The sequence below is a fragment of the Oncorhynchus mykiss genome, chromosome 22 (genome assembly GCF_013265735.2).
Source record: "Oncorhynchus mykiss isolate Arlee chromosome 22, USDA_OmykA_1.1, whole genome shotgun sequence".
NCBI lineage: Eukaryota > Metazoa > Chordata > Actinopteri > Salmoniformes > Salmonidae > Oncorhynchus > Oncorhynchus mykiss.
In genome coordinates, this window is record NC_048586.1 from 19,574,894 (window position 1) to 19,590,301 (window position 15,408).

Here is a 15,408-nt window from a genome sequence, read left to right on the forward strand (position 1 = left end):
TTCACGAATGAGTGATAATCTGTGGCTCCTGCTACACCGTAGTGTGTTTTGAGATGCGCAGAAATCCGTTGCTACCAAAAAATATGAATGATATTCATGCTTCAATATTCATTCAACTTGACCACATTTTTTGGGTCCCACAAATAACGGTGCATCTCGTAACACAGCCATATATCTTAGCAGACTGTGGTTTATAGGGAGGGCAGTGCTTACCAGAGGAGGAGCTGCTCCCGATGTGACTGACTACACTGATCAGCCGGAAGGAATTGGTCAGATCTCCACTCTGGGAACAAGAAAGGAAGAGGTGTTCAAGCCAGGACGTTTCACTCCATTTCAAAACGTTTCTCCTTACTTAATGTCAGACACCCAGAACTAAAATGTTGTGTAATTGCATCAGAAGCTCGATTAAGTTCTGGGGGCGGCGGGGGGGACATATACACACACACACACATTAGAAAAGATACTAACAAGAATAGCCATTTCTCGACCCCCTAAACAGAAACTCTCTGCCAGTTTCAGGCAAATCTATGGGCCAAATGTCCCATTTAGAGATTCGAAAGATGCGAGCACCTGCGAAATCGTGATTTGTCCAAATCAGTGACAAAAAAAAAAAAATGCGTACCAGAACAAAGTTGCTCGTTAGTCGTCACATCTCAGTCTCTAGTAAGACACTACTACCATTTATGTTATGTGTCTGTCTACGAGAGTTTACTCCCTACTGAACAGGACCCTGGTGAAGGCTGGTTAGTGTGGGAGATGAGGAAAAGTAGGGAGGCTCTGTACCTCAGCGTTCCTCTTCAGGTCCCCAGCCTCTGCTTCACTGTACTCCATGTCCAGCACCTCTTCGTTCCCAGAATCCTCGTCTGAACACAGCAGCTCCGGCAACGAGTTGTTGAACTCTGGGAGGGAGAAACCAGAGCAGAGCAGATCAAGACACGTGAAAACCACTGAAATGCGCAACCCAGGGGTTGGAACCAGTTCAGGGAACCAAAAAATAACGAAATTTTCAGAGGAAGTGAAACAGAACCGGGAACAAAAGGGATCTCTCGTGTTCTGGAACAAAACCGTTATTTTCATATCTTGCCTTCGGCTTACTAACATTCTTTTTAGTTACCAAAATATTCATAATGTCTAGAATATAATTTGGTAATTTTGTGAAGTTATAATGATAGTAACAGCCTAAACACATTCCAATTCACATCATGATGTTCAGAGCTTCAAGCCAAGGGATGGGCAACTGCCGGCATGCGGCCCGCAGGCCCCCTTTTGGAGGCCCTCGGATCAAATTCAACTCAACTTACTGTTTGTTGCAAGTTAGAATAGTAGAATACACAAGGTGCAATTTAGAAATGTGGTTGTGAATCAGCAGTTTCTCTATTGTTATGTCCGTCACTGATAGTCAATTAGCCCATGTCAACTAAATGTTTTCAGATTGGTAAATTAGATTGCTGGCCGCTAAACTAAACTTGTTATCACGGTCAAATTATCGGCCAGGGCCCCCCCCCCATTGATTTTGTTAGTCTCACTCAGATACCATATTAAAACTGCAAATATTTCTCTCTACACTATGACAAAATGTATAAAATTGCACAAAATGAACTCTAAAAGTTAAGTCTCTCCGATGTCAAGAGGTGGGCCACTAAAATGTTTTGCCCGCAGTGTGTGTTTGTGTGTGTGGGGGCAACTACAGCCCCTCATGAGTCCAGAGTGTGTGGCCCCCACCCCTATCAAAGTTGCCCCTCCCTGACCTATATGAACTGCTACTTTTTTTTATTTATTGGTTCGAACCGATTCAGAACGTATTTTCTGGTTGGAACACCGGAACTGATTCCAACCCCTGGTGTAAACACACACACTAAATTTTTTTTGTGATGCTGAGTATATGCTTAAAAAAGGGGTACCAGTGTCTATGCTGTACCTTGCAGGCTGAGCTCTGTGGCTCTCTTGAGGTCGTCGTCCTCCCTCATCTCTTGGGCTTCCTGTAGGACATACCACAAATTGAAAATGTCACTGGAATGTATTGCGATGGTGCAACAAGGCAGCATTGCTGGATACAGGGTCAAATGGACACCTAGTTGACATTATATAAAGTTGGTGGGTCAGAGCTTAAAACCCATTTTGGGTATTCACCAAAACATGCAGAGGGAAGATTAGCCTACATTACAAAAACATTGGTGAACCACAGACACCAGGTTTATCCAACAGTAAAAAGGGTAGAGCTGTATCGGTCTCTCTATGTAATGGCCTAGTGTGTGTTGGGAGTCTTACATGCTCTTGCAGGCTCTGGGCCAGGGCTTGCTGCAGCTCCTGCTCTTCCCGCTCCTGCTCCAGGCTAAACTGCTGCACCCAGTCCAGCTCCCCCTGCACCCCCTCAGGTGTCTGGTTTTCCTTGTTTTCGTCCATGGTCAGGTCCAGGGAGTCCAGCGCATCTACACACACAGATACACTCTGTTGCGCAAGGGTCTTCATGACTCAAGGAAATTACAATTTCACAAATTTCATAATGGACATCTAGTAACTACAGAGAGTTGTTTTGGTGTGTTATCTGTTTAAGCCTACTTCGCTCCAGGTTGGGGTGTGTGTGTGTCGTGGTTACCTGCAGACGGTTTGCTGTCCGTCTCCAGCAGGTCTGGGTGGTAGTTTGGCTCCTGGGTGTCAGGGTCGGCGTCCCCGAAGCCCGTGTCGGGGCTGCTGGTTGGCTCGTCCTCAGGGGCAGGGCAGGAGAGACCAGTGTCTTGACAACTCATCTCTAGCACTACCGCCAGCATCGCCTCATCGTTGATGTCTGACGCGTCTGTGTGTTGGACGCCTCGCTGGACAAAAACACACAACCAGAGCCCACCATGTCACACCGGACCTAAACCAACAGTATTCTTTCAACCTGTCCCTGCATGTGTCAGTGGTTAAGTTGTAGTAACTCATTTCTCCCGAGTCCCCCTACCTCCTCTGCTTTGTCGTCAGGCAGACAGTCGCTGAGGCGTCGCTTGCGGCTCACCGCCTTCCGGCTCAGCTCCTCCTCGCTGTCAGAGTCCACCAGGATACTGCTGGAGCTGCCCCCTGCCTTCAGAGACACTTTCCTGGGGGAAGGAAATAAAGACAGTGGTTAGAAGATCCAAACATTTACACCAGTCGTTTTCAACCTGTGGACCAGAGGTATTGCAGGTGGTCCAACATTTTTTCATTTATTTTTAGAATCTAATTTTGTCATTTATAATTACTTTACACAATGCAAATTGTAATAACAATGTATCTTATTTAAACGAGGCAAGTCTTACATTTTTATTTACAATGACAGCCTACCAAAAGGCAAAAGGCCTCCTGCGCAACACTACATAAAGAGAGAACTAAGACAAACACAGCATGGTTGCAACAAAACATGGTACAAACATTATTGGGCACAGACAACAGCACAAAGGGCAAGAAGGTAGAGACAACAACACATTACTCAAAGCAGCCACAACTGTCAGTAAGAGTGTCCATGATTGAATCTTTGAATGAAGAGATTGAGATAAAACTGTCCAGTTTGAGTGTTTGTTGCAGCTCGTTCCAGTCACTAGCTGCAGTGAACTGAAAAGATGAGCGATTCAGGGACGTGTGTGTTTTGGGGACCTTTAACAGAACGTGACTGGCAGAACGGGTGTTGTATATTTTTGTATTTTTTATTTATCCATTATTTTACCAGGTAAGTTGACTGAGAACACATTCTCATTTGCAGCAACGACCTGGGGAATAGTTACAGGGGAGAGGAGGGGGATGAATGAGCCAATTGTAAACTGGGGATTATTAGGTGACCGTGATGGTTTGATGGCCAGATTGGGAATTTAGCCGATATAGTATATGAAGGATGAGGGCTGCAGTAGAGCTCTCAAATACGGGGGAGTGAGGCCGAAGAGGGTTTTATAAATAACCATCAACCAGTGGGTCTTGTGACGGGTATACAGAGATGACCAGTTTACAGAGGAGTATAGAGTGCAGTGATGTGTCCTATAAGGACCATTGGTGGCAAATCTGATGGCCGAATGGTAAAGAACATCTAGCCGCTCGAGAGAACCCTTACCTGCCAATCTTTAAATTATGTCTCTACAATCTAGCATGGGTAGGATGGTCATCTGAATCAGGGTTAGTTTGGCAGCTGGGGTTGAAAGAGGAGCGATTACGAAACCAAGTCTAGATTTAACTTTAGCCTGCAGCTTTGATATGTGCTGAGAGAAGGACTTTGCACTGTCTAGCCATACTCCCAAGTACTTGTATGAGGTGACTACCTCAAGCGCTAAACCCTCAGAGGTAGTAATCACACCTGTGGGGAGAGGGGCATTCTTCTTACCAAACCACATGACCTTTGTTTTGGAGGTGTTCAGAAATAGGTTAATGGTAGAGAAAGCTTGTTGGAGAGCATTTAGCACAAAATCTGGGGAGGGGCCAGCTGAGTCAAAAGACTATCACCTGCATATAAATGGTTGAGAGAGCTTCCTACTGCCTGAGCTATGTTGTTGATGTAAATTGGAAAAAAGCGTGGGGCCTAGGATTGAGCCTTGGGGTAGTCCCTTGGTGATAGGCAGTGGCTGAGAAAGCAGATGTTCTGACTTTATACACTGCACTCTTTGGAGGAAGTTAGCAAACCAGGCCAAAGACCCCTCAGAGACACCAATACTCCTTAGCCGGCCCACAAGAATGGAATGGTCTACCGTAGTAAAAACTTTGGCCAAGTCAATAAAAATAGCAGCACAACATTGCTTAGAGTCAAACAATGGTGACATCATTGATGACCTTTAAGGTTGTAGTGACAAATCCATAACCTGAGCGGAAACCAGATTGCATACCAGAGAGAATAGTATAGACAAGAAAGTCAGTCAGTTGATTATTTATAATTTTCCCCAACACTTTTGATAAACAGGGCAAAATATAAATAGGTCTGTAGCAGTTAGGATCTGCTTTGTCTCACCCTTTAACTTCTTTGGGATAGGGGGCAGCATTTTCACTTTTGGATGAATAGCATGCCCAGAGTAAACTGCCTCCTACTCAGTCCCAGATGCTAATATATGCATATTATTATTAGAATTGGATAGGAAACACTCTGAAGTTTCTAAAACTGTTTGAATGATGTCTGAGTATAACAGAACTCATATGGCAGGCAAAAATCTGAGAAAAAAATCCAAACAGGAAGTGGGAAATCTGAGGTTTGTAGTTTTTGAACTCAGCCCCTATCAAATACACAGTGGGATATTAGTCATTTTGCACTTCCTAAGGCTTCCACTAGATGTCAACAATCTTTAGAACGTTGTTTCAGGCTTCTACTGTGAAGGGGGGCCAGATGAGAGCTGTTTTGACTAAGGGGTCTGGCAGCAGCCTCGTTCTCAGTCACGCACATTTCACATGAGGTAGCTCTCGTTCCATTGCTTTTCTACAGACAATGGAATTCTCCGGTTGGAACATTATTCAACATTTATGATAAAAACATCCTAAAGATTGACTCTATACTTAGTTTGACATGTTTCTACGACCTGTAATATAACTTTTTGAACTTTTCGTCCGACTGGACCTGAACGCGTGTTTGGATTTGTTTACCAAACGCCCTAACAAAAGAAGCTATTTGGACATAATTGATGGACTTTATGGAACAAATCAAACATTTATTGTCGAACTGGGATTCCTGGGAGTGCATTCTGCTGAAGATCAAAGGTAAGTGAATATTTATAATGCTATTTCTGACTAATGTTGACGGCGCAACATGGCAGATATTTCTTTTGGCTGTTTTGGGCTCTGAGCGCTGTACTCAGATTATGCTTTTTCAGTAAAGGTTATAAAAAATCTGACACAGCGGTTGCATTAAGAAGTTTTATCTATATTTCCATGTATAACACATGTATTTTCATCAACATTTATAATGAGTATTTCTGTAAATTCATGTGGCTCTCTGCAAAATCACTGCATGTTTTGGAACTATTGAACGTAACACGCCAATGTAAAATGAGAGTTTTGGATATAAATATGAAATTTACCGAACAAAACATACATGTATTGTGTAACATGAAGTCCTATGAGTGTCAAAAGGTTAGTGATTAATTTTATCTCTATTTGTGCTTGTTGTGACTCCTCTCTTTGGCTAGAAAAATGGTTGGGTTTTTCTGTGACTTAACATAATTGTTTGGTGTGCTTTCGCTGTAAAGCATTTTTGAAATCAGACACTGTGGCACATATCTTTAAAATGGTGCGTAATACTTGTATGTTTGAGAAATTTGATTTATGAGAATTCTGTTGATTTGTATTTGGTGCCCTGCAATTTCATTCGCTGTCCGCTAGTGGAACCCCGTTCCCAGACAGGTTAAATAAAGGACGAACCGTGGCTGCCTTCCAAGCAATGGGAACCTCCCCAGAAAGGAGAGACAGGTTAAAAATATCGGAGATAGGCTTGGCGATGATAGGGGCAGCAACCTTAAAGAAGAAAAGGTCTAAACCATCTGACCCAGATGTTTTTTTTGGGGTCAAGTTTAAGGAGCTCCTGTAGCACCTCGGACCCAGCAACTGCCTGCAGGGAGAAACTTTGTAGCGGGGCATGGGAAAAAGAGGGAGAAGCATCAGGGATAGTTGCATTAGAAGGCGGGGGAGATGAGGAAATGTTGGCCGGGCAAGGAGGCATGGCTAAGTCAAACAGGGATCCTGACTTAATGAAGTGGTGATTAAAGAGCTCAGCCATGTGCTTCTTGTCAGTAACAACCACATCATCAACATTAAGGGACATGGACAGCTGTGAGTAGGAAGGCTTATTCTCCAGGTCTTTAACCATTTTCCAGAACTTTTGGGGTTAGACCCACAGAGAGAACTGCTCCTTAAAAGTAACTAACTTTGGCCTTCCGGGTAGCCTGAGTGCACTTATTTCTCATTTGCCTGAACGAGAGCCAGTCAGCCTGAGTATGCATGTGCCGAGCCTTTCACCAAATGCAATTCTTGAGGTGGAGTATCTCTGCAAGATCACGGTCGAACCAGGGGCTGAACCTGTTTTTATTTCTCACGTCTGTTAACAATACCACTGAAAATATCAAAAAAGAAGGTCCAAACTTCTTCGACAGAGATGTGAGAATCAAGCTGATTCTACACCGTTTTACAATAATAATACAACTATTAATAATAAGTTACATTTACTGATAAAATGAACTCCGCCAAGATACTTTGTTAAATTGCGCCATTCCTGGAATGTGGTCCTCAAGAGTTTGCCGGTGATTTGGTAGTCTCTGGAATGGAAAAGTTTGGGAACCGCTAATCTACACAATGTTCACATCAAAGAAACAAGAGACCTACTGTAAACATGATTGGTGTCCATGGGGTGGAAGTGATACCATAGTGTTAGAGAACGGTTAAATGAGTGGCTTACCAAAGTAGTGAGGAGGAGTTCACCAACTGGGAGGCCTTCAGTGTTCGTGCCCTGAACAAAAAAACAGGGTGTGGTAAGGTCATTTAATTTCTGCAGAGCACATTAGAGTAGGATTGTATTGCATTGACAGGCAGAGTGGTCTTTCAATAATCCCTTTGGCGAGATGTGCTATTGAGATCAAAGAACAGATCTGTGTGTAGCCACGTGTGCACATTTGTTTCTATTCCTTGCCGATTAGTGAGTTACGTGCACATTTTCGGTCAGCAAACAGGTTTTGTACAGACCAACCCTGGAAAAATCATGGGTGTGTGCATCAACTGCATGTGTGCTAGATGAGAGAGGGAGACATTACAGCAGGTAAGGCTACAAAATAATGACAGACCAACTAGTTAGCCAATTCAACACCTATTTTGTAGCCTGGATAGTTCTCGGTAGTTAACTATTATCATGTATTAATGTAATTGTCATGTCCAATGTCCTAAAAACTTCACCACCATAACTACAAATGGCGACACGCAGTTGATCAACGGGTGCGTTAATAAATCAATGCTTACTCCGGCTGTAAAAGTCTGACACCATTGAAAAGCTGGGATTCCCCTCTGTTCAACATTGGGCATGTCACTCTGACAACTTTAAAATATATTCTTAGATAATCCTAATTAAGAATTTAGTAATGTCTCCCATGCTGTCAATAGATCTCCCCTGAAAGGATGTTATCGATAAACAGCTACCTTGCTTTGAAGTAGGCTACTTTAGCCATTTGATTTTTAAAAAATATGGCAAGACCTGAAACTGGTTGTCTAGCAATGTTCAACAACCAATTTGACAGAGCTTGAATTTTTTTAAAGAATAATGGGCAAATGTTGACAATACAGTGTGGAAAGCTCTTAGAGACTTACCCAGAAAGACTCACAGCTGTAATTGCTGCCAAACGTGCTTCTACAAAGTATTGACTCAGGGGGTGTGAATACGTATAGAAATGAGATATCTGTATTTCATTTTCAATGAATTTGCAAACATTTCTAAAAACATGTTTTCATGGGGTATTGAGTATAGATTGGTGAGGAAAATAATCCATTTAGAATTCAGGTTGTAACAATGTAGAATAAGTCAAGGGATATGAATACTTTCTGAACGCACTGTAACAGGCCTAATAACACATTTTATTTTGTAAAGTGGTGCCCTGCATCATACAACAATTTTCCATTACCTTTTTGGCCCAAAGTGTTAAACACCCCAAAAATTGTGGAGTACAAAAATTAATATCCGGCCTTGGTAAAATTGTATAATTATGCAACAAATGTTAGATAATTTTCACTGTGGGGTGTGTTTCTTACATGGTTCCATGTGCGCTCCAGCCCAGGCTGAGGGGGGGCTGCGTAGTGTCTGTGCAGTGGGACAGCAGTGTGAGATAGCGGGGAATCATCACCTGCTGGCCCAGCTTACTGTTTAGGGACAGCTGGGCGTTGAAGCTGTAGCGCTTCAGGTGCAAGATAAGAACTCTGCATGGGGGGGAAACAACAGAAAGGAATGAATTTAGGGTTCTGGTGAACCTCATACCACTTCTCATTCACTTTAACACCAGATCACTGTTGTAGACACACGGGCATACCTGGGGAGTCGGCTGAATTTATGTGTCACTGTCGCCGCTTTCCTGCTGCACTTTTCACAAGAATACTCGATTTCCTCCATCTGGAACACACATCAACACACATTCAACACATCTACTTCCTATTAGGATGTGGATACTAGGTTAACTGTTTCATTGCTGTCCCCAGTCCACCTGGCTGTGCTGCTGCTCCAGTTTCAACTGTTCTGCCTTATTATTATTCGACCATGCTGATCATTTATGAACATTTGAACATCTTGGCCATGTTCTGTTATAATCTCCACCCGGCACAGCCAGAAGAGGACTGGCCATCCCACATATGCTCTCTCTAATTCTCTCTTTCTTTCTCTCTCTCGGAGGACCTGAGCCCTAGGACCATGCCCCAGGAATACCTGACATGATGACTCCTTGCTGTCCCCAGTCCACCTGACTGTGCTGCTGCTCCAGTTTCAACTATTCTGCCTTATTATTATTCGACCATGCTGGTCATTTATGAACATTTGAACATCTTGACCATGTTTTGTTATAATCTCCACCCGACACAGCCAGAAGAGGACTGGCCACCCCACATAGCCTGGTTCCTCTCTAGGTTTCTTCCTAGGTTTTGGCCTTTCTAGGGAGTTTTTCCTAGCCACCGTGCTTCTTCACCTGCATTGCTTGCTGTTTGGGGTTTTAGGCTGGGTTTCTGTACAGCACTTTGAGATATCAGCTGATGTACGAAGGGCTATATAAAATAAATTTGATTGATTGATTGATTGATTGCATTTAGTGCGGGGGGGGGGGGTAAAACCTGTTTGCCTCTAGGGCCGCATTCGTTCTTCAACGAGGTCCGGAGAGCCACACTGAAAACATATTACATTTCCTTGGCGTCAAAGTTTGCTAAAAAAAAAATCATCCTCTATCCTTAATTTTGGGAATTTGATGCTCCCCGACTGTCTAGCTTTCATTTCAGTGATTATTAGTAAGCTGGACAGTCAAGAAACAGTGACTGTAGCTCCATTATTTCTTCAGTTTCAATTTGGTTTTAGTCATTTTTTAAGTATATTGACTATGTCCCTCCCACCCAATTTTTTTTGTTTGGTTTTTAATATAAAAGTTGGTCACCCATGCTTTAGTGAGTTGATATTAGGGCTGTTACGGTGACCGTATTACTGCCACACCGGTGGTCACGAGTCATGAGTAATGAGGTAATTAGGAGTCTCCAAGCGCTGATGCTGCTGATGGTCATTAGTAGCCTAACAAACTTGCTAACTGCCTGGTACTCAGCACTCTACTGTCCCTCTAATCACTCTGACATCAATGCAAATGTTATCAAATCTAATCAAACACTTCATGAGAGCCCATGTTGTGCAACATTTCTATAGGCTATGCAATTGCGTGAGAAAGAAGAGTGATGGCCTCTACTTAAGAGGATCCCATCAGCTTTCTATAGGCTAGGCCTTCTATATCTATATCTCAACTTAATTAATATTAAGCACATTGCTCGTCTTTACAACAGAAGTATAGCCTACCTGGCTGGCATGAAAATGAACCACGGGAAAAGCATCCTCCATTTGCTATTTAAGTGCATACAGTAGATGTATTTTTCCCACTGCCCATTTTGAGACAGGTGCATGATAATGGTCCATCCTAAATCAAATTTCACATTTGAGTCAAATTTCACATTTGATTTAGTATATGTAAAGACAAGATTAAATCAAGAATAGTCTGATAGGTGACAAAATTAGCCGATCACTTGTGAACGATGCCCAGCGTGTGTGCAATAAGGCTTTTTATACCTCATGTAGTATACCTCATGTAGCCTAGCCCATAGGCCTATACGTTTTCATAAGGTTTGTATCACAACTAGTGACCAAATAACTTCTTAAAATGAAGCACATTAATCCGCTTTACAAGGGGTGTAGAGCCTAACTGGCAACATAAGCAGCCCGCCAGTTTCAAGTTTGAGGAAGATAATTTACCATAAAAGTGTACCTTTATAATAAAAGCATTACATGCATAATCACATTTGCGGTCACTTTTGATAAATGGTGTTTTCCCGCTAATGGAACATTTGCGCTTATAGACTACTGCCGTGTGCACATTGCTGCGCTTATAATTTGAAGAAATAGCCTAATAGTTTATCAACATTTTAAGCTAAACATTCTGTTCTGTTGCATCAGCCTCATTGCGTAAAAAAATGTTGTTATGCTAGTGGTTGTATTAATTTGGCATCCCACAAGTGTTCCAGACAGACTATGTTGGGAATATTTATTTCTTGCACAGAAAATAATAGGTCAACCTTTGTACTATAAGGGATAGTAGATTGACATCGGCAAGTGCTTCTGCGGTTTGTTAGGCCTACTCATCTTGTTGGCTGACAAAGTAAATGTAGACAGTTTTTCCAATATCTTTAATATGCACCTCAGAATTGTATAAAGACACGTGCAGTTGCATCCCCGATGTGTCTGTCTTCACGTTCTAATTCTAATTATTATATTCAGCCCAAGGGCACAACGGCCACTGGCCGCAAAGGGCATTGATTTCTTTAGGGGGCAACACAGCCAAACAAAGGGGATACCGCCGGGAAATCCGAGGCATTATCAAGTGCTTGTCAAATTGTGAATGAGAGACTGATTAAGTGTGAACAGCCTGCACAAAAAACAAAGCAGAGCTCATGCCTTTCATGTGACTTTTTTCAAATCATCATTAGAGTCGCATCACGCAGCCTTAGAATGTATAACAAATATAAACAAGGAGCCCAATGTTTGTAGAACAACTAACGTTACATAAATAACTCTAAAATTAAGAATATAGGAGTACCTATTTCTTTAACCGCTCAACATAGAATGTGCGCACTCAAATAGTTTTGAGAATTTCAGCTTTGTTCAATTGTATTCTTCATACTATAAAACATAAAATAATGGCATGGGATTCTAAGAAAATGTCTGCTAAATGAGTATAGCCCACAGCAATATGGCAAAGCCAGATAAGGACAACACAGAGTCTGCTATTCTGTTCTTCTGAAATGGACTACATTTTCTTCATATCATGTTTCTTTAGACCTGTCTAAAATAAATAATGGATTTATTGTGAAAGTGAAGGCCATACTACATGGATTTATTAGACTTTTTTAAATGTAGATGTCCAAAGATCTGTATCAGTGGCTTGTAGGCTGTGTGTGGAAGCCAGGAATTGCTAAATGTGTTCATGTTAATTGACCATTAGGTCAATTACCGTGAGACCAGCAGTTATTTGCTTGACAATGCCCGGCTGACAAAATTTCATGACCGCCACAGCCCTAGTTGATATACAGTATATATGGACAGGAGCTAGCCTGGTGGTTTTTGGGGACAGCGGACACGCACCCTGAAGAAGAGGTCCAGAGAGTCCTGGATGGACCGGAGAGGGATGGTCTTCTTCCTGCGAGGCAGGTCAATGGACAGGTCGTTGAACTGCTCCCGTTTGGTCACCACTTCTCCACAGCTGAAACCACACAATAGCACAACCTTTTTTCATAATTTGTTGTTTATAACATGACATTCAGTCAGTCTTTATGACAACTTCATATGCTTAGGAAAGGTAATACCATAAAAGCTAAAGGTATGGACTATTAAAAGCTAAATCTATGACATCTAATGCACGTCCATTATTTTATTTTCCATCAGGGAAGAGATGTACCACCCAGAAATCCACAGTCTGAGGTGATGATTCACTCACCCTTTGCAGGTGATGGTGTGCTGCACCTCAAATTCCATGTTGACCACCACGGGGCAGGTGTACGTGTGTGAGGTGTCCGCCTCCTCCCCAGGCCTGACCGCGGCCGCCTGCTGGGGGGCCTCGTCCCACGCCGCCGATTCGCTCTTCCAGCTCTTGTTCACCTTCTCCATGTCCTCCTTAAGCTGGTCCAGACACTGGCTCAGGAACTCATGGGCGTCCTGGGGGAGGGGAGGGGGGCGTGAGTATACAGAGCTACAAAAGAGCCAAAATGGTTGTGGTGCAAATATTATAGGTCTTACGTTCTGCATGTATCCAGAGAAACGCTCAGCTGTGGAGGAGATGGAACTCTTCACTCTCCTCAGCAGGTCTTTCTTTACCTCAGGGCACGAGATGTCCTTCTTGGCCAGCAAGTGGGCAAAGCGTCTGCAGGCACAACAGAGAGGAGGGTCAGTGAGGGTGCAGGGCAGGTACACAAGTTAGCTGAGCAGTTAGAGAAATATTGAGTCATAGCCATGAAAACACTAAGCCACCGAAACAAAAACAGCTTTTAAAAGAGTAAATTCAATGTTAAAGTGGAAATATTGACTCTACTCAGTTGGTAGAGCATGGCGCTTTCAATGCCAGGGTTGTGGGTTCGATTCCCACAGGGGACCAGTACAAAAATGTGTGCACTCACTACTGCAAGTCGCTGTGGATAAGAGCATCTGCTAAATGACAAATGTTTTTAAAAACTTTTTTTTTTTTTTTTAAGGGTGACTGCAGTAGGCTACCTGAGTAGGGCGTTGGCGGGGATCTTCTTCCATGGGATTCCCTGCTTCAGCAGGTCATTGGAGAACGACGGCAGGCTGAAGAGAGACTGCAGGATGGCGTTCATGTAACACGTGTTGCCCAGGTTGGAGAATCTGCAGCAAAGAGGTTAGAGAAAACTAAGTATAACTCCACCCATGTACCACAACCACTGGTGAAAAGGCATGTTTTCAACTGAAAGTATCTGCTTCGGCACATTAGGGCTGTAAGCGACAACAAAAAGTCTGTTGACTGAAATGTCTTCTTTCGACCAATCAATTGGCTGACATTCTTTTTGTGTGTATTTTTCCATTTAGACACACCCTGTGTGTTTTAATAAAATCAACTCTATGTATTAAGCTTGATTGCTTTAATTCTTAAGAGCCTACGCCGTTGGGGGGTGGGTTCAAAGCTGACATATGGAATTGTTTTGAGATGGTCACACTATTGATAATTTAGCCATTTGATTTTGAATATCAAGGACCCCTTTATATATATATATATATATAATAAAAAAAAACATAACATTGGGTTATCTAAAAACATACTACCATAAAATGGCAAAAAATACATTCAAAATAAATCAGAAACAAGGTTTTGAAGTGTTTGTCCTATATCTGGGAGATGAGAAAGCTCATGATATACAGTGCCTTCAAAAGGGATTCAGACCCCTTAACTTTTTTCACGTTAGGTTAGAGCCTTATTTTAAAATATATTAAACTGCCCCCCCCCCCATCAATCGAGACACAATAACCCACAATGACAGGGCAAAAACAGGTTTTTAGAAATGTTTGCCAATTTAGTAAAAATAAAAAAACAGAAATATCACATTTACATAGGTGTTCAGATAATTTACTCAGTACTTTGTTGAAGCACCGTTGGCAGCGATTACAGCCTTGATTCCTTTTGGATATGGATGCTACAAGCTTGGCACACTTGCATTTGGGTAGTTTCTCCCATTCTGCTCTGCAGATCCTCTCAGGCTTTGCCAGGTTGGATGGAGAGCGTTGCTGCACAGCTATTTTCAGGTCTCTCCAGGGACGTTCGATCAGGTTCAAGTCCGGGCTCTGACTGGGCCACCGAAGGACATTCCGAGACTTGTCCGGAAGCCACTCCTACATTGTCATGGCTGTGTGGTAAGGGTCGTTTTCATGTTGGAAGGTGAATCTTCGCCCCAGTCTGAGGTCCTGAGCAGGTTTTCATTAAGGATCTCTGTGCTCCGTTCATCTTTGTCTCTCTCCGGACTAGTCTCCCAGTCCCTGCCGCTGAAAAACATCCCAACAGAATGATGCTGCCACCACCATGCTTCACTGTAGGGATGGTGCCAGGTTTCTTCCAGATGTGACGCTTGGAATTCAGGCCAAAGAGTTCAATCTTGGTTTCATCAGACCAGAGATTTTTGGCAAACTCCAAGCAGGCTGTCATGTGTCTTTTACTGAGGCGTGGCTTCTATCTGGCCACTCTACCATAAAGGCCTGATTGGTGGTGTGCTGTAGAGATGGTTGTCCTTCTGGAAGGTTCTCCCATCTCCACAGAGGAACTCCGGAGCTCTGTCAGAGAGACCATTGGGTTCTTGGTCACCTGCCTGACCAATGCCCTTATCAATGCCCCCGATTGCTCAGTTTGGCCAGGTGGCCAGCTTTAGGGAGAGTCTTGTTGGTACCAAAATTCTTCCATTTAAGAATGATGGAGGCCTCTGTTCTTGGGGACCTTCAATGCTGAAGAAATTTTTTGGTAACATTCCCCAGATCTGTGCCTCGACACAATCCTGTCTCAGCGCTTTACGGACAATTCCTTTGACCTCTCATGGCTTGGTTTTTGCTCTGACATGCACTGTCAACTGTGGGATCTTATATAGACAGGTGTGTGCCTTTCCAAATCATGTCCAATCAATTGAATTTAACACAGGTGGACTCCAATCAATTTGAAGAAACATCAAGGATGA

General features: G+C 42.9%; 1 protein-coding gene across 1 annotated transcript in view; it reads right to left on the minus strand.

The window, feature by feature from the left end:
• LOC110501567 (ubiquitin carboxyl-terminal hydrolase 37) overlaps positions 1-15,408 on the minus strand; it is a 31,114-nt gene that overhangs the window by 2,449 nt on the left and 13,257 nt on the right. The window contains exons 10-22 of the mRNA XM_036958934.1: positions 13,448-13,579; positions 12,977-13,100; positions 12,678-12,895; positions 12,326-12,443; positions 8,982-9,061; positions 8,707-8,871; positions 7,370-7,420; positions 2,942-3,077; positions 2,597-2,813; positions 2,269-2,429; positions 1,919-1,979; positions 784-899; positions 214-283 (exon numbers count right to left, since the gene is read on the minus strand). Coding sequence (XP_036814829.1) covers positions 214-283; positions 784-899; positions 1,919-1,979; positions 2,269-2,429; positions 2,597-2,813; positions 2,942-3,077; positions 7,370-7,420; positions 8,707-8,871; positions 8,982-9,061; positions 12,326-12,443; positions 12,678-12,895; positions 12,977-13,100; positions 13,448-13,579 — 1,649 coding nt within the window. The remainder of the gene's footprint in view (positions 1-213; positions 284-783; positions 900-1,918; positions 1,980-2,268; positions 2,430-2,596; positions 2,814-2,941; positions 3,078-7,369; positions 7,421-8,706; positions 8,872-8,981; positions 9,062-12,325; positions 12,444-12,677; positions 12,896-12,976; positions 13,101-13,447; positions 13,580-15,408) is intronic.